The sequence below is a fragment of the Ovis aries genome, chromosome 12 (genome assembly GCF_016772045.2).
Source record: "Ovis aries strain OAR_USU_Benz2616 breed Rambouillet chromosome 12, ARS-UI_Ramb_v3.0, whole genome shotgun sequence".
Taxonomy (NCBI): Eukaryota; Metazoa; Chordata; class Mammalia; order Artiodactyla; family Bovidae; genus Ovis; species Ovis aries.
This window is the reverse complement of record NC_056065.1, coordinates 29,858,461-29,883,104: the sequence shown is the minus strand read 5'-3', so window position 1 is coordinate 29,883,104 and position 24,644 is coordinate 29,858,461. Positions and strand designations below refer to the sequence as shown.

General features: G+C 36.6%; 1 protein-coding gene across 1 annotated transcript in view; it reads left to right on the top strand.

Moving 5' to 3' along the window:
- The window catches only part of SCCPDH (saccharopine dehydrogenase (putative)), a 29,165-nt gene that overhangs the window by 2,558 nt on the left and 1,963 nt on the right, over positions 1–24,644 (top strand). Inside the window, exons 3-10 of the mRNA XM_015099184.3 lie at positions 4,807–4,887; positions 6,983–7,112; positions 9,589–9,638; positions 15,268–15,398; positions 16,334–16,451; positions 17,224–17,343; positions 17,431–17,487; positions 23,111–23,222. Of these exons, the coding sequence (XP_014954670.2) occupies positions 4,807–4,887; positions 6,983–7,112; positions 9,589–9,638; positions 15,268–15,398; positions 16,334–16,451; positions 17,224–17,343; positions 17,431–17,487; positions 23,111–23,222 (799 nt within the window). The remainder of the gene's footprint in view (positions 1–4,806; positions 4,888–6,982; positions 7,113–9,588; positions 9,639–15,267; positions 15,399–16,333; positions 16,452–17,223; positions 17,344–17,430; positions 17,488–23,110; positions 23,223–24,644) is intronic.

Sequence of the window (24,644 nt, the reverse complement as noted above, 5' to 3'; positions counted from 1 at the left end):
GTTGTGTGCTATATGCCCCTTAACTAGAAAAATGAGCAGGTACCCACAATCTGCTTTTTATTTATTTTTAAAATTGCATTGTGTACTGCTAGATAACAGTGTATATGTTAATGCATGTACAAAGAAAGATGTTTTAAAAGGACTCATTCATGTATTCAATAAATATTTATTGAAATATATATATAGAAAATACACAGAAAATCTCTCATGAAGCTGATAGTCCAGTGAGGAGACAGAAAAATATGTTATAATAGTGGGTAAGTGACAGGTGCTTTGAAGAAAAATACAACAGGGAAGAGAGAGAAAAACATTGGCACACCAGTCTCTGTTGGGTGGATGGTCAGGGAAGGTCTCTATAGTAACTTTGCAGAGAGACCTGAATGCAGGGAGGGAATAAACCGTGTGTGTATTACTTTGCAGAGAGACCTAAATGCAGTGAGGGAATGAACTCTGTGTGTATGGGAGGGTAGGGGGTTGCAGGGAAGAGCAAACACAGAGGTCGTGAGATGAGCATGTTCTTGGAGAGACGGAGGAATGAGAGAGGCCAGTGTAGTTGGGCGTGAACAGGGCAGAGAGGTGAGGAGTTAGATTGGAGAGATACCCAGGAGCTAGGTGGTTAGATCTGAAAGGTCAAGGTTGGGGGTTTGGATTTTTCTTCTAAATATGACAGTTATTGAACGATTGAAAGCAGGTTGACATAATTTGATTTACGGTTTTGAAATTCTTTGGCTTCTGAGGAAAAATAGATGGTAGGGAACCAAGAGTAGAATGATGCAAGCAAGCCAAGGACAGGGTAGGGGTGTTAGACGGGGAGAGAAGTGGTTGAGTCCAGATATTCTGACAAGAGAACCTCAAGCAGCTGCTGTTGGCCTGGATGAGAAAGAGATACTTGTGGTCTGTGTAACATGGTGAATGTTGGTGACATTTACTGATCAGAGGAAGCAATCCTAATTGTCAAAGCATTTAGGAAATTGTTCATAATTTTGTTAAATGAAACCAGAAACTTTTTGATTGTCATAAAATATGTTTCTGTTGTTTAGTTCAATTTATTTTGTTCTTGACTAGCTTAGAATATGGCTCTGTGATTTGTTGCTTGAATCACTGTCTTATATACATCCTCAAACGAACTTGTCCCTTCCTCCCCATACTCTGGAAAGATCCGAGCCCTGATTGTTCCAGCTCCCTGCTTACTCTTTACGTGAACATGTGTAACCTAGTGTGGCTGGAGAAAAATGCATCACGATGCTGACTGGTCCCACTTAAAATATGTGATTACAAACCTCATGTGCAGTCTCAGTACTTCCCGCAGTTCTGTTTCCCTAGGCTATTTCCTCTTCTATTCTCTGAAGCAACAGTTTTATAACTTCTTTTTTCTCATACTTTTGACATCCCATTCCTTTTTTCCTTCTTTCTCACTCTTACCTGGTAACTTTATTCCTTTCTTTGTCTCTTTCTTTCTTTCTCCTTCCCTTTCTCCCTCCTTGTCTCCCTACCTGTCGGGAGAATTTATACTACCTACTTACCTGCATTATACCTTGACTTTGCCTTACCTCCTTTTATAAGGAAAAACTGCCCCTGCTTCTGTTGGGCACCATATTCAAAGACTTTATAGTTACAGGTTTATAGTTACATGTGTTCTTGTTATCATCAAATTTTCCATCTTGATGGATTATTCCTCTCAACATACAAATGTGGGATTATATCTCTCATTTAAAGAAAAACTTCCCTAAGTTCTACATACCCTTCTAACTACTCACATTTTTCTGCGCAAAACTCCTTGAAAGAGTTCTCTCTATTTATTGTCTCCTCTTCCTCACCTTCTCCTCTCTCCAGTCTTGTCAGGCTTTTATCCTTAGGCCTTCAATGAAACTACTCTGCCAACATCCCTGTCCTGTCAGAAGTTGTCAGTTCCCATTGCTCATCTTAGTCAAACCTCTCAGCATTTGTTCCAGTTGATCACTTTTTCCTTTCTTCATTTAGTTTCTAAATTCTTGCCCTTTCCTAGTCCCCCTCTCCTGCCCCCTAGCTTTTTATCCTCCTGTGAATGCCAGAGGCCTCAGAGCTTAAGCCTTAGAAACTCTTTTCTGTTTACATTTGCTGGACCATTTTTAAATGTGATTATGATTGTGGTAAAATGTATATCACATAAAATTTAGCATTTTAACCATTTTTAAGTGTACACTTTAGTAACATTAAGTACATTCACAGTCTTATAGAACCATCAGCACTTTATTTCCAGAACATTTTTATTACTCCAAACAGAAAGTGTAACTGGGCCAGTATTTTTTAAACCTTGTGAAATCAATTCAGTGGATTAAGACTAGGCAGTAAAAAGAAAATAATCAGATAGACTGAAGTAGAAAATAGGATGAATTACACATAATAAAGGTAAGTATTGGTTCATGAAGCTTTCATGTCAGGTAACATTTGTGTATGGAGTCACTATGTGAACTGAATTTCTTAGGGTCGTAGTCAGAAAGATTAGAAATCCATAGCTTTCAATACCGTCTGTATGCTGATGATGCCCACATTAACTTATTTCCACTGAAAACCTACCCCTTAAACTGGATCTAATTACCTTCTGGATGTTTCCAGTTGGACGGTTTATAGTCTTCTCTAGCTTTTTGCCTCCAAAACATTCTGCTCTTTAACCTCTGCTCTGAAGCTTGTTTTTACTTTGTAATATGGATTATTCTCCCAGGGTAGATGCCAGTTTGCTAGTTTTGGTGTCGTAATTTGTTTCTTTGAAGGGATTTTTTAAGACCCATTCCTCTACTTTGTGAGGGTCTCTTTCGTGAGAACTAAATGGTATCTGTGGAACTAAGCAGGCATTTATAAACAAGCGGGATGTCAAAATAGACAGAAATGACTGAGTGAATACTTTTCAGCATTATTCTCTATGGTCTTCTGTGCTCAGAAGTGGAGAGGGGAAAACTGCTTTTGAGAGAAAGATGATGACTCTGATTTTGGATGTATTGAAACTGAGGTGTATGCTAGATATTTTTAAGTTAAGACAGGAAATATGTAATGGAATTATAATGAAATTATTTTCTGTAAATAAGTGATGAAATCAAGATGAAGAGAAAATAGAGGAAGGAAAATGAAGCCTAAGAGAAATTAGTTTTGCCAAATGTTCTGTGCTTTTGTGGATCCTGAATTTCATGACAGAAGCTGCAGATGAGGCAACCTCATCAGTGAGCAGCTCTGAAGATAGGAGTTGGAAGTCATCAGCATACATATTTTAATTGAAATCCAGAAAGTAGGTGAGATTTTCTGGGGAGAATGTCTAGGGAGGCAATTCTCTACCTCTAATGTACATTGGAGTCACCAGTGAGGCTTATTTATAATGATGGTTCCTGGAGTCTACCCCAGAAAACTTCTTACTGGAGGGCATTGGGGTGGGACTGAACAACCAGCAGGCTTAATGAGGGCCCAGGTGATTCTGACATAAGTAACTTGAGATATTTGGGGGTAAAATAATCAGGAGGCCAAGGAAGTCACTAAATGAGTTTCAAATGGATGTGTGTCAATGTTACCTAAGATGATCCGTTGAGTACAGGAAGAAAATAGAGCTTTGACTTTTATGTATGTTTAAAAATGTATATTAGTATAGTAATCCATGTCCGTGATGTGTAAATAAATTCGTACAATTTAGTAGATGATGGATTTTAAAATCTGAACTTAGGTCTTGGTGCCTTGAAAGCCCTTGTTTGTTCCGCTGTGCTCTGTTGCCTCAGAGGTGAAGTGCTTCAGTAATTTTAGTGTTGGTTAGTGGCAGAGGATGAACTAGAACTTAAACTTACACTTTCCCAGTCCTGTCATTCCAGTGTTGTTTGCTGTTTTTAAGAAGGGGGAGAGAAGGCTGTGGAGTTAGGTAGAGAGGAACCTGTAAGCCACGTGAAAAGGTCAGTCCCTGCAGTGCCCTGTCTTGTCTTGTAAGTGTCCCTTTACCTGTTTCTTAAAGTCTAGAGGAAGCAGACCATCTCCATTCTCCATCTTTTGCTGTGAGGAGTGAGAGAAGCAGAGGAGCTTGTTCTTCTCCTACCCTACCCTCAAAAGGAAAAATTCATCATGCTTCTTTTGAAATGGGACTGACTGATATATTAACTATTGTATAGTTTTAAAATGTGAAATTCCTTGAGTTTGAGCAACAAATAGTTTGGGAGGTAAAATCACTCAGATTATCTACTGTGTCCAATATTAAACTTATCCCTTCCAAACCTCTTCATCCTGTTTGTCTTTATTTTGTCTAATACAGCCACTGGTTTTTGGCCTCCATGTCCTGCTAATCAGGAAGTCAGATCATTTCTTTTAAGTATATCTCACCCTTAGTAAATCCTTCCGCTTCCTTAGCTTTGTCCTTCATTTCTTACTTGCCATAAGTTTTGTTTTATAATGCCACAGGCAGAGTGATATGCCTGTGCTGTAAATTTTTCATCACTGTCCTATTTCAAATCCTCCAGGAGGGCTCAGCAATGCAGAAAAGATAAAGCTCAGTCTTGATGGCAGGGCACGTAGGGTCGTTCCTGATCTGGCAAAGCCTTACTGTTCTTCAGAAGTGAGCTCAAATGAGTCACTGATTCTGTGAAACTTCCGAGTTTATCTTAAGTTAGAGAGAATTCCATCAGTCCTTTATTTACATTGTGAGTGTCAGTATATGGTAGTTATATTATTTTCTAATTTTCTATTTAGACTATTAATATTTGATTTCTTGATAACCAAGACTGTACCTCCAAAACTCAATGGTATCCCTTCATTTAAGCTTGCCAACTAAGAGTAAATTGTTGGTTTTCTTTATTCTCTCAGTACCGATTTTATGGAGAACCTGTAATAAAAGCATGTATTGAAAATGGAACTAGCTGTATTGACATCTCTGGAGAACCTCAGGTATGTAAAATGAAAAGAGAACAGAATTAATAATACAACTTCTGTTCACATGAAAAATGGTGCAATTTTGCGGACATATTTTAGAAGGTAATGATTCCTCCCTAGCATTTAAAGATGGTATTTCAATAAAAGCTTGAAGGAGAGCATAGCTTCATATTTTCTTAATTTGTTCCCAACAGCCTGATTTCTTTCAAAGCCTTTGTGTATAGTATGTGTTGATTTATATAACTACTGCATGCTGTAAACAGAATTAATTAAAACTTGCTCAGAGTCATACAACCATTAAGTTGAAAAGCTAGGACTTGAATTGAGGTTTGCCTGACTGCAGGGAGTGGAGTATTAGAAGAACAAAGCTACACTAGTTCCTTTATAACTATAATCTCCTATGCTCCTAGAATCTCAGTCCTGTCATCAGTGGCCAGTATAGTGTATACATACTTAGAGCTTACCAGTTGGTGATACTGGAAAGTGCTGAGAAACTGTAAATTACCAAGACTGATGCAAGAAGTCAGAAGCAGGAATGTAAGAAAAACTGACTCTTACTTAAAATATTCTAGAACAAAGAAAATGGTGAAAAGCTTCCAAGTTATCTTGTAAAATACTATGAATGTGGTATCAAAACCTAATAGTGATCCAGAAAGTGTGTACACCGAAAATGCAAATTTAAGTAACTCAGTTTAAAAAAAGGGCAAGGGAGGAAACGAGGCAAATCTCCTGTGCAAAAGAATTCCGTGTAATTCACGTAGCTTCTGTGCCCTCAAGGAGGGTAAACATAACACCTGCCTTCTTATGTGTGGGCTGCACACAGTCACTTCCTTCCAGTGTATGGAAAAGACAAGCTTTACAGTGGAGAAGCTGGAGAACACTAGCTCAGCCAGGTATTCAGGGTCAACATCAACAGTGATAAATTATGTTGATAGTATATACTCTCTTCTTTTAATTGAAGTACAGCTAATTTACAATATGGTGTTAGTTTCAGACGTATAACAAAGTGTTTCAGCTATATGTATTTTCAGATCCTTTTCCATTATAGGATATAGTTCCCTGTGCTATAGAGTAAATCCTTACTGTTTATCTATTTTATATTAGTGATATATCTTTTAACCCCATACTCCTAATTTATCCCTCTCTCCCACCCTCCCTCCTGCTTTGGTAACCATATATTTGTGAGATAGTATGTACTGTTGATATGACATCATGAAATGGCATTTTACTCCTGTGATCTTCCTCCCCAAAACCTATAACCTCACTATAGTAATGAGAAAATCATGAAATAAATTCCAATAGAGGGACATTCTACCAAGTACCTGGGCAGTACTGTAAAGGTCATAAAAAGCTAGAAAAGTCTGAGAAACCGTCACAGCCAGAGGAACCTAAGAAGACATGACCGCTAAATGTAGAACAGTATCTCGAATGAGATCCTGGATAGAAGGAGGACATTAGGTAAAAGCAAAGGAAATCTGAACAAAGTATAGACTTCAATTAGTAATAATGTATCAAGATTGGTTCTTTAATTATAACACATTAATGTGTAAGATGAAATGATAGGGTTAGCTGAGTACAGAGTGCCTAGGAACACTCCTCTACTCAATTATTTCCCTGTAAATCTAAAATTGTTTTAAAAAAGTAATTATTGAAAAACAGGTAAAAGGATTTGAACAGACGTTATTATCTTCTTGCATCCCCTCCTTTCTGACCATTCTTATCTTTCTGTTACATATGTGCACAGATATATGTTTGTAATGATGTTCATCAGGAAGATGTGATTTGGGATAGCTTTGTTTGGCGTTCTTTGTATATTTTTATATTAATTTTTCGTAATAGCAATTACTTTTACATTTAAAAATAGTTCTAAAAAATGAATTAATTCAGATCAGCATATCTCTCACCTGGAACAGAGTAGGTATGTTTGCTGAATAAGTGCCGACTATTTTCACAGTTAATGTTTTGCTGCAGAGGCATCTTAGCGTTTTCACAGTTTAATTGCTTTGTTTTTTAAATTGTTTAAATTTGCTTTTTAATTGCTTTGTTTTTTATTATTGATCTAGATGTTTCTATGTAGGTCTGATTTAGATCTTTTGTCTTGAATCTTTAGTTTCTGGAACTAATGTATTGGAAGTATCATGAGAAAGCTGCAGAAAAGGGGGTTTATATCATTGGAAGCAGTGGCTTTGACTCCATTCCAGCAGATCTGGGAGTAATATATACCAGAGATAAAATGAATGGTAATTATTGATCAATAAGCAATAATGGAATTTAAAATAGAATAATTTCATGTTGGTAATTGTGATGAACTCAAATCTACTTGGGAAAAGAAACATAATTATTAATGGGTAATATTAAAACACATACTTTGTTTTAATATAACTCTGCATGTTAGAAAATGCTACTGACACTATTGGTTTTTGAGGTATGGATAGTACTATAAGTGTTCTAAAAGAAGGAATTCTCCATTTTTTGAATCTAGTTATGGTTATAGTTGTGGAAATTTAGTTGTGGAAAAATCTTTTAGCAAGCATTATAAATTCAAACTTGCTTTGTTTAGGAATTATTATATCTTAAAGTATCATACTAAATTGAAAAGTTTTAATTTTTTAATGAACGAAGCTAGGAAGTATTGAACAAAGTTTTTGATGTCTTTTTTTTTTTAGCTCATGTATAAAAATGGAGACAATAAGAATGGGAAAAATTACTAATGTAGTAAAACAATGGAAGTTACTAATGTCATACATATACAAAAAAATCCTTTTAGAAGATGATCTGAAGCCCATAAATCCAGTTCTGTATAAACCATTCTAGAGCTTAAAAAGATGGAATGTGTTCCAGTTTATGTTAGAAAGGTAGCTTTGAAACCAAAGCTCAACACATGTAATGCACATGTGTACCATTTACTGATTTTAGATTTTTAGAAATTGAGGAATAGAATATTTTCTTAACATAGTGAATGTCAGAAAGCAGCAGCTAACATCATACTTAATAATGAAACACTAGAACCATTCCTAATAAAGAAAAGGGCATGAATTGAGCGTCTTTAAAATACTTAGTCTTCCAACCCATGGATCTAGTATATTTACATTTATTAAAAAACTTACTAAAAATCTTCATTTACTAAAAAAGCTTGGACTGTTTTTCATGATGTTCCTACATGTTTCCCATTGAGGTTATTCTTAAATATTTAGTAGTTGTTATTTTGGATAGGTCCTTTTTTACTTTTAAAGGAGAAATACTACTTTGAGATTTGTTTTAAAACTTTTTCTCAATACTGAAACCAAGGAGTCAGCATTTTAGCAAATACCCCAACTAATTGTTAATTCACGTGGTTCACATTTTATTACATACATGCATATTAGGTGGTGCATGTTCTTCCTGTGCGTAGGGTTAGATCACAGAGCCATATATTCAGGCCACATTCTCTTAACTCTCAGAATCCTCTCCAGTGAGCTAGACTTTAATGATCTATTTTTGGTTGTGTCAGATATTTTAAAGTTGCTCAATTCATGCCCTTCTCTTTATTAGGAATGTTTCCATTGTTTCATTAGTAAGTATGATGTTGGCTACTGCTTTCATTGTGTTAAGAAAGATGTTTATGTGGCTTTAGTTCTTCTCTGGTGTAACATCGTCGTGGATGACATAGTTATTCATTACCTTACTCATTGTCAGCTTTCAAAGGCCTCATGCTTTAATTTTCTCTTGGAATTAAAACTGGGAATACTGTCTCTTAAGAAATAGATGTATTTCATTTTATCACGTTTTGAGAATTCGCTAGCCCATTATGTTTTTCTTTTGCCTTACTGCTCTCAATAAGCTCAAAGACTAATTAAATTCTTAACCACTCTACATGTATGTTAGTCCTCATGGTTAATATAATTGATTTCTCCTCTTTTTTCCTGGCTTTGGTTTTCTACTTTTATTTTTACTGTCTACATTTTTATCTCAATTAAACAGCCTTACTTTCAGTATTTAATAAGCCATCACAAAGGCCCACTTTGGTAGGGTTTCTGTACATTTATTATGCTGCTAAGTCACTTCAGTCGTGTCCAACTCTCTGCGACCCCATAGATGGCAGCCCACTAGGCTTCCCCATCCCTGGGATTCTCCAGGCAAGAACACTGGAGTGGGTTGCCATTTCCTTCTCCAATGCATGAAAGTGAAAAGTGAAAGTGAGGTCGCTCAGTCCTGTCCAACTCTTAGCGACCCTATGGACTGCAGGCCACCAGACTCCTCTGTCCATGGTATTTTCCAGGCAAGAGTACTGGAGTGGGGTGCCATTGCCTTCTCCAACATTTATTATAAGTCACTACTAATGAGCCTTCTTAAAAGCTTTCATATTGGAAAATGGAAGAATTCCCATAGGTGTAGTTTTGAGAACTGGTGGGCTTCCAGAATGAATGAGCTAAATTGTTGCCTTACTGGAAGAGATTTTTTGCAGTGTCAGTTTGACTGCTAGAAAACATTTTGTCTGTACCAGCAGTTAGTTTATGTTAAAGTACTTTTTTTCTGATAATTTTTCTGGCTTTAGCTGCTGCTTAAATCTGTTTACAGTAACCTAATAATACTGTTATAGCACAGATTTTCCTGATTATATCAGTTATAAGCTTAATAAAAATGTTTCCTAAATGAATAGGTATAGCTTATTATTATTTGTCCTGGGTTAATAGATTTTTATTTGATTTTACTTTTACCATTTTCCTCCTCTTTTAGGTACACTGACTGCTGTGGAAAGTTTCCTGACCATATGTTCAGGACCTGAGGTTAGTTTTCGTCTGTCACATGTTTTCTATGTTAATATGAAAAAACATTTTGGAAATGATACGTGCCTGTTAAAAAGATTTAGAGTAATTAAATTGTATACACAATTGTAATTTTTAGTGCATGAAAGTCACTATATTTAATTTTTAAAATTAAAGATTGCTGAGAATTATTTTGACTTAAAATAGAATTTATTTAAAACAGTTGCACAATTCATTATATTAGAATGAGCTATCTTCATCCGAACACTAAGCATTTGTCATTGTTATGTGGTGAAATGTTGTTACCCTAGAAAATTATCACCGTAGTGCAAATCAGTGCATTTTTGTTATGTGCCTAACTTAGAGTTGGATGCTCTTGTGGCCATATAGGAAATATATGATGTAAATGTAATCTTACTGAATTTATGGTCTATTTGGGAACATAAGATAATTGCATTTTGGGGATAGGACCATGTTTTGTGGTAGTACTTTTATTGCCAATAGTACCTAACCCAATTCTGTGTCTATACTTGAGGCTTCATAAATATTTGTTCTCTTTAAAACAAATGCTCAGTATTTCAGGTGTTGTGTAATGCAAGTATATGTAATAGTGCAGGATAGTGTGACGTGTAAAGGAACAACATGCAAACCCTTAAAGAGGTAATAACTTAGACTAGCAGGAGACAAGAATCGTTATCAAAGAGGTCAGGTGAAATACTGAGGGATTCTGAGACTGGGGAATACATCTACCTGGGAGGCCAGAAATCGTGGAGTTTTTGGAGAAGCTGGGATATGGACTGAATTCTAAAGGCTGGTGTGAGGAGGTATAGATAAGGGAGAGGAGACAGTTTAATCAAGATGTGACTGTGGGATGGTGTGGTGAACGTTTTAAGTAATGGTCTGTTCCTTTGGATTATGGGTTCAGATTGGTGAACACAAAGAACTCTGTAAAACATGTTAAAATTTGTGTTACAAATAATATCTGCTAGAGTATCACAGGGAAGGGAAGTGATAGTGGGACTGAGTAATTTGAGAGTGCCTCATAAAGGCCTAATTAAGTTGAACCTTGAAAAGTGAATAGCATTTGGAAGATGAGAGACAGCAACCTAAAACAAAACCACAGAAATGAGAATGAAAGACATGCTTGGAACTCTGGGGAACATGAGTTACAGAAAGCCAACTCAGCCTGGTTTAAACAAAACAGGAAAGAATTTACTGATTCTTGTAACCAAATGTCTGCAGGTAAACAGTGTGGCTGGATCTGGATGTTCTGGATGTTATCAGAACTCATCTTTACCCCTTGTCCTCTTCATGTCTCTTCAGTAATTCTGTATTCCTCAGTGTAGGCTCTCACCATGGTGGGGAAGTGCTGGCGGCCGCAGATACACATTGTACTTAAGGTTCATGATCTCCCAGAAACAGCTGGCAGAGTTTGAGTATGCAAAATTAGGGAAGATTACTCAAGTATTGGGTTATTTGGTCATTCTTGAGCCAAACAGTGAGACCTGGGGTATAATGGAGTACTCAGATAGCCCACAGAGAAGGCAGTGGCAACCCACTCCAGTACTCTTGCCTGGAAAATCCCATGGACAGAGGAGCCTGGTAGGCTGCAGTCCATGGGCTCGCAAAGAGTCAGACACGATGGAGCCACTGCACTTTCACTTTTCACTTTCATGCATTGGAGAAGGAAATGGCAACCCACTCCAGTGTTCTTGCCTGGAGAATCCCAGGGACGGGGGAGCCTGGTGGGCTGCCGTCTATGAGGTCGCACAGAGTCGGACATGACTGAAGCGACTTAGCAGCAGCAGATAGCTCAGGCCTGGGTCATGGGCCTCTGGAGGGGGAATCATAGGGCCAAGCCCTTCTGAACACCATGGAATAAATTCCAAATAGGAAAGAGAGTTTTGTAAGTAGAAGACAGGGTAGCAGAATTAAAAATTCAATGCAGGGAACCAGTGTAGAACTGACAAAAACAGATGTCCACTACAGGGAGATAATGAGAAAATAATTAGAGCTAAAAAGCAGAGGCTTCTTGAAAGAGCAGCAGGAGATGATCTGTAACACAAAATGATAATACTGTTTCCTTCATTTAATTGTTATGAAGATGAAATTAGTCAATGAATATAAATCAGAACAGTGGTTGGCAGTTAATAATCACTCAATAAATATTGTTAAGTCCTGTTTTTATAAGAACTCTAAGTTGGGGCTTGATCAGGACCAAAGATTTGAAAACATCATATTCAATGCAGCTCCTTCTCACTCCCCTTAAAGCAAAATATGGAGCCTTAATTTCCCAAGGATGGACAAAGATAACTCCCTTGAAGAAGCATCCCTTGGCCCAGAATTGGTTTCCTCCTGCTGCTTCTCCCGCTTTTCCCCTTAAGCTTTATTACTTTACATAAAAATTGAATCATAGACAGTGCATTGGATCACAAAGCAAGACTCAAAGAATTTCAGAGGATTGAAATCATATTCTCAAGACAGTGCTGTCTAGTACATCTTCCCACGATGATGCAGGTTTTCCATATATGCTATATAACGACTTCCATACCTCCAGTACAGGTGTCAGCCCACAGCCTGCTCTTATATGGCTGCAAGCTAAGAATAATTCTAATATATTTAAAGAGCTATAATGGAAAACGAAGAATGTGTAGCAGAGACCATATGTGGCCTACACAACCCAAAATACTTAGTTTGACCTTTTACAGAAATCGCGTGCCAGTCGCTGTTTTAGAGTATGTTTCAGGCTATAATACTATTACAGTCTAGAAATTGTACACTAGAAATCAGTGAAGAGATAACAAGAATTCAGTCTCTTCACTTCTTACAGGTTTTTAGGATTTTGCATATACTCCCAAGTCAGTTTTGGTAGTTCGTGTCTGTGTTAGTTTCCTAGGACTGCCATAATAAAGTACCACCAACTGGGTTGCTTAAACAAGGGAAACAGTGCTTCAGGCAGAAGTCTAGACCTAGCTAGCAGTCTGATCTAGCTAGAAAGCTGGACGTCCATGATCAAGATGCTGGCGGGCTTGGTTTCTTCCGAGGACTGAGGGAGCCCCAGGCTTTCGCCTAGCTTCGGGTGCTCGCTGGCGCTCTTTGGTGTCCTCTGTTTCTAGAGGCATCACTCAGACCTCTTTTTCATCTTCACATGATGTGTGTGCGTGTCCAGATCTCTCCTTTGTATAAGGACACCAGTAATTTTGGGTTGGGGGTCCACCTCCTCCAGTATGACCTCAACTTAACTAGTTAAATCTGCAACAGCCATATTTCCAAATAAGGCACATTCTGAGGTGCTGAGGGTTAGGCCTTCAACATACAGATTTGGGGCAGGGACACAATTTGATCCATAACAGTATCTTTCTAAGAATTTGTTCATTTCATCTAGGTTATCTAATTTGTTTGGCATACAACTGTTCACAGTATTTCCTTATACTCCTTTTTCTTTCTGTAAGATTGGTAATGCCACTTCTTTCATTCCTGATTTTAGTAATTTGAGCCCTTTCCCTCTCTCTCTCTCTGTCTGTCAGTCCAGCTAAAGGTTTCTCAGTGTGATGGATTTCTTTAAAGAACCGGCTTTGGTTTCATTGACTTTATTGTTTTTCTTTTCTTTGTTTATTTCCACTCGAGTCTTTATTATTGCTAGAAGACTAGAATAGAAAGCAGAAATATAAAAATCAGTTGCATTTCTATATACCAGCCACAGTTAGAAAATGAATTGTTTTGAAAAAGAAACCATTTATAGTAGCATTAAAAAATCAAGAACTTTAGAGGACTTCCCTGATGGTCCAGTGGTCAAGAAACTGTCTCCCAATGCAGGGGACGTGGGTTCAATTCCTGGTTGGGGAACTGAGATCCCACATGACTGACACAGGGCAACTGAGCCCATGCATAGCAACTACTGAGGCTGTGTGCTTTAGAGCTCGGCCCCCACAACAAGGAAGCCCGCACACCACAACTTGAGAAGCCTGTGTACTGCAGCGAAGAACCACTGCAGCCAAAACTTTTAAAACATTAAAATAATCAAATACTTAAGAATAAGTGATACAAAATGTATCAGAGTTCTATGAAGAAAACTATGAAATGTTATTGAGTGACCTTAAAGAAGGCAAGGAAATATGAGAATCCACCATATTCATGGATTTGAATACTCGATTTTATTAAGATGTCAGTTTTCCTTCAATTGATTTATAATCCCATATAATTCCAATCAAAATCCCAAACAGGTTTTTTTTTTTTTTTGGCTTGTTTTCTTTTAGTGTGCAGCTTGACAAACTAGTTCTAAAATGTGTATGAAAATGCAGAGGGCTAAAAATAGGCAACACTTTCTTAAAGGAGAATAAGGTAGAACAATGCTCTTGAATATCAAGTCAGAGTGTAATATTGGCAGGGACATAGCAATAGGTCAACAGAACAGTATTCAGTATTTGTATGCATTACAAAATGATCACCACTAGTTAATATCTATCACCACACTTAGTTAAAATTTTTTTTCTTGTGATGAAAACTTATAAAATTTCTCTAAGCAAATTTCTAATATGCTATATAGTATTTTTATATACATTTAAAATTTTTAAATTGAGTATTTTTTAAACAAAGACACCATTAAGAAAATGTTAAGGTCAGCTGCAGAGTAAAAAGGTATTTCTAACACATGATAAATCCTGACATCACAGTTTTGAACAAAAGAAGCAAAACTCAAGAAATGTACACTATATGATTCCATTTCTATAAAATTTAGAAACAGGCAAAATTTACTACACTGTCTAGAAATGAATTCTTAGGTGGTAAAACTGAAAAAAAAAAAAGGAATTTTTCTTGATTATCACAAAGGCAGGAAAGGAGGGCTTTCTGGGCTTAAATAGATGTTAGCCTCATAATTACATTAAATTATGCTTTTATGTTCTGTGCACTTTTCTATTTTTTAGCAAAATAAAGGGTTTTTTAAATGAGATGTAATTTTTGTCTTTTTAATGGCTTATTTGTATAAGAAGATACTCTTAGGTTTTTTAAAAATCCGTTTTCCCCTGATTTTAAGAAATCTTTGCAAATAGGTCAAATTGGCTAGGCGCAGATTGAGAATAGTTTCGCAAATTAAACTCGGAAGATTTTTAGCTCTGTTTCAGTTTTAGCAAAACAGAAGTGATTAATCTGTAACAAAATGGAAGTTAGATTGGTATCTCTCTACCTTTCAGTTTCATCAAAGCTATTATGTGAAAACATGAATCTTCTGATGGTTTTATTATTTCTTTTTTCCTGCTTAAAGCAATCAGTGATAGTTAAGTGAAAATGATGAAGTGAAACTCACTGGCTTGTTAAAAAAAATATAAATAATGGTAGGAGGAAAGAAGAAAGGACATGTTGTAAATATGTAGTATGTAAAAAGGTGTAAACAGTGAATATGATTGTACTAATGAATGTTACTGCTGCCTATCTGGTCATAAAAATTCATCTCAAGATTATTGAATTAGAGATTATGCCTTGCTCAAATAAGATGAAATGTTCTTTGTATCAATTATAAATGACTTGGTTTTACATTTTAGTAATTATCCCTTAAGACATATTTCTTAATATTTTAATATTTTTGAGTGTAGTTGATTTACAGTGTCGTATGAGTTTACATGTTTCTTTAACTCTTGAATTATTTTGTTAGGGGTTGTCCATTCATGATGGTACCTGGAAGTCAGCAGTTTATGGTTTTGGAGATAAGAGTAATTTGAAAAAACTACGAAATGAGTCAGATATGAAGCCTGTCCCAATTGTTGGACCAAAATTGAAAAGAAGGTATATTATCACAAAATCTGCTCTTTAATTTAAGCATATTATTGTTTATCTGACTGTTAATAACATATGCTATTAAAAAAGCCTGGAGACTTTTATAGTGAGTTCACTGTTATTTTCAAAGATAAATAAAATATAATTAATATGTTACACTAAGTTTAACTACTTCATATATAATAATACGTTTGGATTCTGGGAAAAATTAGTTTTATGACTCTTCACCATCAGTATCAAAATTAAACATCAGTTAAATTTTATGTAATAAAAATGTGATGATCTTATGTATATTAATAAATATATTAATAGTGTTTATATGTGAGAACCCTGAACTCAGAGTTTGGCTATTGAAATGAGTGTTCTTGTTATTGTTATCTGGGGAAATTGTTGGGGTACAGAACATGGTTAGATTATGTATGTGTTAAGTGCCCATGGTATGAAGAATACTAGTGTTCTAACTTGTCACTTTGGAGAAAGCAACGGCACCCCACTCCAGTACTCTTGCCTGGAAAATCCCGTGGATGGAGGAGCCTGGTGGGCTGCAGTCCATGGGGTCGCTAAGAGTCAGACATGTCTGAGCAACTTCACTTTCACTTTTCACTTCCATGCATTGGAGAAGGAAATGGCAACCCACTCCAGTGTTCTTGCCTGGAGAATCCCAGGGACGGGGGAGCCTGGTGGGCTGCTGTCTGTGGGGTCGCACAGAGTCGGACACAACTGAAGTGACTTAGCAGCAGCAGCAGCAACTTGTCACTTATTTGGGTGCAAGTGTAAAGAACAAAGGACAAATACTAAAGTAAGTTTTAACTAAGAGCAGATCTGCCATCATTACTGTTATCATTAATTGCCTCAGCAAGAGTTAAAGTTTTTATTCAGAAATTTACCAGTTAAAGTTGTGGTCACTGTGAATGGAAAAGATGGAACATGGGTCTGTCTTGCAGGTGGCCAATTTCTTACTGCAGAGAACTCAGCAGTTATTCCATTCCTTTCTTGGGAGCAGATGTGTCTGTTGTGAAGCGGACTCAGCGTTACTTGCATGAAAATTTAGAGCAGTCACCTGTAAGTGTATATGATTTATTTTTTAATAAAGAGTATTCTAGTTTGTTTCAGTTCTTCTATCAGTTTAATGTAGGATTTTTATGTTTATAAATCCAAAAAAAGAAAGAGTTGAATAGTGAAGGTTTCAGTTTCTGGGAGCATAAAGAATTAGTAGTGTAGAGCATTTTGCATTTTATGGGGGTGGTAATAGCTTCCTCACACAATTCAGATCTGACCTGAATATGTTTTTTACTTGAGACAGTAGAAGCAAGTTCAGTGCAGGAAATCCTGGTGTTGTAAGCACCCACAGTCCTGTTGAGAGTTTGAGCTGCTAGAATACTTTCTGTTGCTTATGGAGGTGTCTGGGTTCTTCTCTCTTCTGTCCTTTCTACCTCTGGAGTCCCATCCTACTCCACTGGTGAGAGAAGTCATTATTCCCACTGCCAAGACTTGAAGAGGAAACTATTTCAAGTTAAAAAAGAATTTCTTAAACAGGTTGTAAGTGGAGTATACATTCTATAATGTATAATTGTTAAACTCAGGTATATGATTATGAACATTTCATATTATATTCAAGGAAGGGGAGCTAATTATTGTTTACAACAATTCCCTTTAAAAAATGTCCCTCTAGTGTCTGTTTTCTGAACAAGCTTTTAGAACATAACACATTCATAAAGTGAAAACTGCTTTCATTTGATATTTCTGACTATAGAGTAAGTTATTAGTAGCTAACATTTTTGTATTACTTGGTCTAAGAAAGGCATAACATCCTGATTTTATATTCTTCATCTAGGTTCAGTATGCTGCTTATGTTACTGTGGGAGGCATCACTTCTGTTATTAAGCTGATGTTTGCTGGACTCTTCTTTTTATTCTTTGTGAGATTTGGCATTGGAAGGCAACTTCTCATAAAAGTAAGTTTTTTATGAAATTAAACCTATAGAAGTATTTTCTATGAATTTAAAAAATATGACTAAAGGTTTTGTTTTTTTCCCCTTTAGTTCCCATGGCTCTTCTCCTTTGGTTATTTTTCAAAACAAGGTCCAACACAAAAACAGGTAACCCTTTCCTTTGTATCCAGGTCTCTCAAATAATATTTTTCTTTTTACTTTTCCTCAGTGCAGTGATGATAATAGCTAAGACTTGATGAAGCACTTACTTTGTTTCAGACATCCTTATGTTCTTTATATACATTAGATTAGTCAATCTTTTCAAACACTCCTTGAGGGAGGTGTTATATCCATTTATAAATGAGGAAAATAAGTAACAGAAGTAACAGAGAGGCTAAGAAATTTGCCAAAGTCCTGTAGTAAGTAGATGGGCAGGCTAGAATGAGAACTGAGCTGTTTGGCTCCAGAAATTGTGTTTTCTTTGCATCATGGAAATTTCAGATTTTTTTACTCTTCAATTTTACTCCTTCATTGTCTCATCCTTTTTACCTCCTCTGTCCCCCTCTCCCAAGCGTACTTCCTTTTTCCTCTTTCACACACCCTGGATTCCCATGGTAGATAAACTGAATTGTCACCTGTCCAATATCCTCAATACGACTGCTTTAGGCACTTAAAATATAACGTGTAAAATCTGAACTTCTTTCCACCAAACCCTCTTCTTCCTTCTTGTTTCCCATCTCAGTTGGTGGCACTATCATCTGCCCAATCAAGAATGCAGGCGCCACTCTAGATTTGTCTCCAAATCCATCACAACTACCTTAGTTCCTTCTCCCTTCTCTCCTGGCTCCCTTCTCCGCCACTTCCTTCTAATTGTGGTAAAATTAAAATACACATGACACAAAATTTCCCATCTTAACCATTTTCGTTCATCAGGGATACAGAGGGCTGATTGTATATACCCTGTTTTGCTTATCCACTCATCTGTGCATTGACATTTGTATTACTTCTGTCTTTTGTCTATTTTGAATAATGCTTTTATGAAATTGAGTGTGCATTAACATCACTGAAGAGCTTTCAAAAAGTCCAGTGCCCAAGCCACATTCTACACCAATCAAACCTGAATCTCTGATCATCTGTTTTGGGTTCTCTCCCAAAGTTGAGATCTCTGCTATGAGGCCTCACTTCACACCTACTGAATCAGAATATCCAAATGCCAGGGTCAAAACATATATTTGAAAAAAGTTCCCTGAGTGATTCTGATATACAAAGTCCCAGGTGTAAAAGTCATTTGCCAAAGCAGTAAATCAGGGAAGTATTTTTTAGAGAAGGTGATAACAAGGTCAGATTTAATTGTTTATTGAAGTGTAGTTGATTTACAATATTGTGTCGGTTTCAGGTATACGGAAAGTAACTTAGTTATACATATATTTTTTTCACGTTATTTTCCATTATAGGTTATTACCAGGTATTGGATGTAGTTCCTTCTGTTATACCGTAAATCCATGTTGCTGATCTATTCTGTGTATAGCAGTTTGTAGTTGTTAAACCCCTACTCTTCATTTATCTGCCCCCCTTTCCTCTTTGGTAATAGTAAATTTGTTTTCTATGTCTGAATTTGTTTATATTTTGTATCAGTTTTTAAATTCTACACATAAATGATATCATATCATATTTGCCTTTCTCTGTTTGACTCATTTCACTTAGTATGGTATTCTCTAGGTCCATCTGTGTTGCTTCAAACAGCAATATTTCATTCTTTTTTTATAACAGTAATATTTCATTGTATATATACATATTAGGGGCTTTCCTCATAGCTCAGTCGGTAAAGAATCTGCCTGCAGTGCAGGAGACCCAGGTTCATTTCCTGGGTCAGGAAGATCCCCTGGAGAAGGAATTGGCAATGCACTCCAGTATCCTTGCCTGGAAAATCCTATGAACAGAGGAGCCTGGCGGGCTACAGTCCATGGAGTCACAAGAGTCGGACACGGCTTAGCAGCTAAACCACCACCACCACCACCATCACCGTACATATCACATCTCCTTAAACCAGTTGTCTGTTGATGAGCACTTGGATTGTTTCCTTGGCTATTATAAATAGGGCTGCTATGAACATTGGCATGCATTTATCTTTTGAATTAAAGTTTTCCTTTTTTTTGGACATATGGCCAGGAGTGGGATTGCTGGATCATATGGTAGCTCTGCTTTTAGTTTTTTTAAGGAACCTCCATCCTGTTTTCTATGGTGGCTGTACCCATTTACGTTCTCACCAATGAGAGAACATACAGTATTTATCTTTGTCTTACTTTACGTGAAGTCCATCCATGTCATCACTGGTGGCAGGATTTCATTCTTTCTTATGGCTGAATAATATCCTGTGTGTGTGTGTGTGTGTGTGTGTGTGTGTGTGTGTGTATCACTACATTTTCTTTGCACATCAGTGGACATTTAGGTTTTTTCCGTGTCTCAGCTATTGTAAATAACGCTGCGGTGAATGTGGGGGTACAGATATTTTTTCAAATTAGTGTTTTGGTTTGCTTCAAATAAATATCTGAAAGTGGACTTGCTGGATTGTATGATTTGCATTTCCCTGCTGATTACTGATACTGAGCCTGTTTTGTTAGTCACCTGTATGTATTTTTTGGAAAGTGTCTATTCAGGCCCATTTTTAATCAGATTGTTTGGTTGAGTTGTATGTATTTTTGTATATTTTAAGTATTAACTCTTTATTGGATACATTTTTTGCAAATATCTTCTTCCATTCAGTAGGCAGTCTTTTTGTTTTGTTGATAGTTTCACTGTGCAAAATTCAGCTTAATGTAGTTCCACTTGTTTGTTTTTCCTTTTGTTTCTCCCAAGAAGACATCCAGTAAAATACTAAGACTGGTGTCAAAGAGCATACTACCTATGTTTTCCTCTCAGGAGTTTTGTGGTTTCAAGTCTTACATTTAAGTTCTTAATCCACTTTGAGTTTATTTTTCTATATGTTGTGAAACAGTAGTCCAGTTTGATTTTTTTTGCATGAGGCTGTCCAATTTTCCCAGCACAGTGTATTAAAGAGACTGTCTTTCCTGTTGTATGTTCATGCCTCCTCTGTTGTAGGTTAATTGAACATGTAAGTGTGGGATTATCTCTGAGCTCTCTATTCTGTTCCATTGATCTATGTGTCTGGTTTTTTTTTGTACCAGTACCATACTGGTTTTGGGGTTTTTTTGGCCATGCTGCACAGCTTACAGGATCTTAGTTCCCCAGCCATAGATTGAACCCATGCTTCCTGCAATGGAAGCATGGCATCCTAACCGCTGTACCACCGGGGAGTTCTCAGTACCATACTCTTTTGATTAATGTACTTTTGTACTGAAATTTGAAATTATAGGTGATGATGCTTCCAGCTTTGTTATTCTTTCTCAGGATTACTTTGACTCTTTGAGGTCTTTTGACTTCAAATTTAAGAATTATTTGGTCTCATTCTGTGAAAAATGCCATTGGTATTTTGATAGGTATTGCATTGACTGTGTAGATTTTCTTGGGTAGTATTGTCATTTTAACAATGTTAGTTCTTACAATCCAAGAGCATGGTATATTTTTCTATGTGTCATCTTCAGTTTCTTTCATTAGTGTTATAGTTTCTCGAGCACAAGTATTTTACATCCTTGATTAGATTTATTTCTTGGTATTATTCCTTTTGATTGTAAATAAGATTGTTTTCTTAATTTCTCTTTCTGATTGTTGTTAGTATATAGAAATGCAATAAATTTCTGTATGTTAACTTTGTATTTATATCCTGCAACTTTACTGAGTTCATTTATTAGTTTTAATAGTTTTTTTGTGGGATCTTTAGGATATTCTATATGTAATACCATGACCTCTGCATACAGTGACAATTTTACTTCTTAGTTTCCAATTTAGATTCCTTGTATTCTGTTTCTTGTCTGATGGTTTTGACTAGGACTGCCAAATACTACGTTGAATAGAAGTGGCAAGAGTGGGTGCTCTTGTCTTGTTTCTGATCTTAGAAGAAAAGCTTTCAGAAAAGCTCTCAACTTTTCACCGTTGAGTATGCTGTTGGCTATGGGTTTGTCATATATGGTCTTTATTATGTTGAAATATGTCCCCTCTATATACACACTTTGTTGAGACTTTTTATTATAAATGGATGTTGAATTTTATCAAGTGCTTTTCCTGTGTTTGAGATGATTATATGATTTTTATCCTTTATTTTGTTAATGTGGAATATCACACTGACTTATTTGTGGATGTTGAACATGTTTGCATCCCTAAACTAAATCCCACTTAAGTATAGTATGTGCTGTGCTGTGCTGTGCAGTCACTTCAGTTGTGTCCAACTCTTTGCGACCCTATGGACGGTAGCCCACCAGGCTCCTCTGTCCATGGGATTCTCCAGGCAAGAATACTGGAATGGGTTGCCATGCCCTCCTCCAGGGGACCTTCCTGACCCAGGGATCGAACCCATGTCTTTTATACCTCCTGCATTGGCAGGCGGGTTCTTTACCACTAGCATGACAGCCAGATCTTAATTATAGCTTATGGTCCATTCAATGTATTGTTGAATTCAGTTTGGTAATATTTTGCTGAGGACTTGGCACAGGAAGCTGAGGCTTCCCTGGTGTTTCAGTTGGTAAAGAATCCCCCTTCAGTGCAGGAGACCTGGGTTCAGTTCCTGGGTTGGGAAGATCCCCTGGAGAAGGGAACAGCTACCCAGTTCAGTATTCTGGCCTAGAGAATTCCATGAACAGAGGAGCCTGGCAGGCTACAGTCCATGGGGTCGCAAAGAGTTGGATACAACTGACTCACTTTCACTTTCATTTTGCACTTATATTTATCAGAGATATGGGCTGTAATTTTCATTTCTTGTAGCCACCTTGTCTGGTTTTGCCTTTAAATAATGATTTATCCTTTCTGGTACCTACTTTACTTTTCTTTGTAATAAACTTCTCTATTAGAAGGTATGTTTGCTGTGAGGACACACAATTCAAGACCCTGGCCTCCTGCTCAGTAAATTTAATAATGCCCTCCACTAAGCTAACCCTGGACTTCTAATTCACGCTTCATATTGTTTTTAGATCTCATGTGTGTGTACACACACACACACACAGTCTTCCCCCCTCCCCTAAACTAAGCTCTAGAAATGCCGTATATTTTACTTTATAAGTACTTTATGTCTCAGGGCCTAATGTAATGTCTGACACTTGGTTTATACTTAATAAAAGTTTGTTCACCATGGCTTTGTTACTTTGTTTCTAAGTTTAGTGATTATGACAGATGCTTGGATAAATCTTCTATAATTTAATTTTGAATCAAATTTTTATACTTCTAAATGGAGCAGTTTTGTGTCTATATCCTAGGCCCATATTACCATTACTTGCTGACTATTTTTGTCTTCTTACCTCAAATATATCTAAAGCCAGAGTAACATATTCTGTCCTGAAATAAACACCACCTCCAGCTTTTCCTCTGAAACTGCCTGTTGTAGTGATGCTGTTCCTTCAGCCACAGCCTAAGATTCATCTTTATTCTTCACTAAGACTCAGCTTTAGTCCTCACTACCTCTGTCCCCAGAACATTACACCAGTCAGCAAAACTTACGGTTCTTCAAAGAGTTGTTTTTTGTTCCATGCTTAGTTACGGATGACAGGATATTCTATCTAATAGAATATTGATGTTATCTATTAAAAATGTCTTATATGAAGTATAATGTTGATAGAATGTTTTATTGTGTTCAAGGAGGAAATGACATATTTATTTAATAAACTCTTTGCTTTCTATTCCTCAGATTGATGCTTCATCATTCACTATGACATTTTTTGGTCAAGGATTCAGCCAAGGCGTTTCCCCTGTCAAGAACAAACCAAATATCAGAATTTGTACTCAGGTGAAAGGACCAGGTATTTCACATGTGACTTAAGAACGTTCGGGAGGTTTACATTGTCTTAAGCTATAATGTGGTGTACTAGTCATAATTTCTTTTTAAAATTTGTTTTAGAAATAAATTTACACAGTTATTTAAGTTAATAATGATAAATAATTCTGTCAAAAGAAGGATTGGAATTATTGGTATCATTCAGTTTTATTGTTGTATACCTCTCTCTGATTTTTTTTTCTTTCAGTATGATTCAGTAATTCTGAATGGAATTTTTAATATAAGAAGACAAGGGGCTGATTGATATTTATCTGTTCTACTCTCATACTCAAGGGTCACTTTAAAGCCCTTTACTTATAATTAAGGCTGTGGTCCAAGCTTTCTTTGGAGTCTGTGATCACCCTGACATTGCTTGTGAAATATGTGCACATGTGTGTTTTTCCAGGGAGGATAAAAATTTTGATAGGTTGTTAAAAAACTGGCACCCCAAAACATTCAATAACTAGTACTATAAATTTTAGAGAACTATACAGAGACAGCCCCACTGTGAGTTACGTTTCATTACCATCCTTCCTAATAGATCACGGGCCTCTGTTGTACAGTTTTTAATCAAGCCAAAGAGCAAAGATATCTTTGCATCTTGCATTTTTAAAAAATTTCTACTTGGGTTTTTAGGATAAGCTGTGTTCTTATTTGACATGAATATAAACACCAATGTTCTTCTGGTTTATAGACTTCTTTTAAAGTTACTTCTTAAAGTTTGACTTCTTTGAGAGTTACTCAGTTGTCCTTGAAGAAACTGAGTCTGTTTTTTAAAGTGAAGTTTAGTGTATTTGATTGATAAAGGTCAGTTTAGTGTATGAGTTGGGCTTCCCTGGTGGCTCAGATGGTAAAGAATCTGCCTGCAATGCAGGAGACCAGGGTTTGATCCCTTCGTCGGGAAGATCCCCTGGAGGAGGAAATGGCAACCCACTCCAGTATTCTTGCCTGGAGAATCCCATGGACAGAGGAGCTGAATAGGCTGCAGTCTAAGGGGTCGCAAAGATTGCACAGGATATGAATAAATCTAGGATCATTGGTAAGAGTGTTGGCTTGAGCTAGCTGCCCGCATGTGATTCTGGTTCAACCATTGTCTGACTCTGTGAATGTGAATGAGGCGCTTAACCTCTCTATGCCTCAGTTTCCTCATCTGTAAAATGGATATAAAATAGTACTAACCTTGTATGATTGTTAAGAAGATTAAATGAGTTTAGTAGATTTAAAGCACTTAATACAGTTCCTAACACTTAGTAAGGACTATATACATGTTAATTGTTATTTTTGTTATTTCATGAACAGAGTATTAAGGAAATTCTGTACACTAAGATATAAAATCTACCATTTGATTTTTCAGTGCTGTTGAATGTCTAGTTTATGGACGCTTTCTTTTTCTTGATCACCTGTTCTC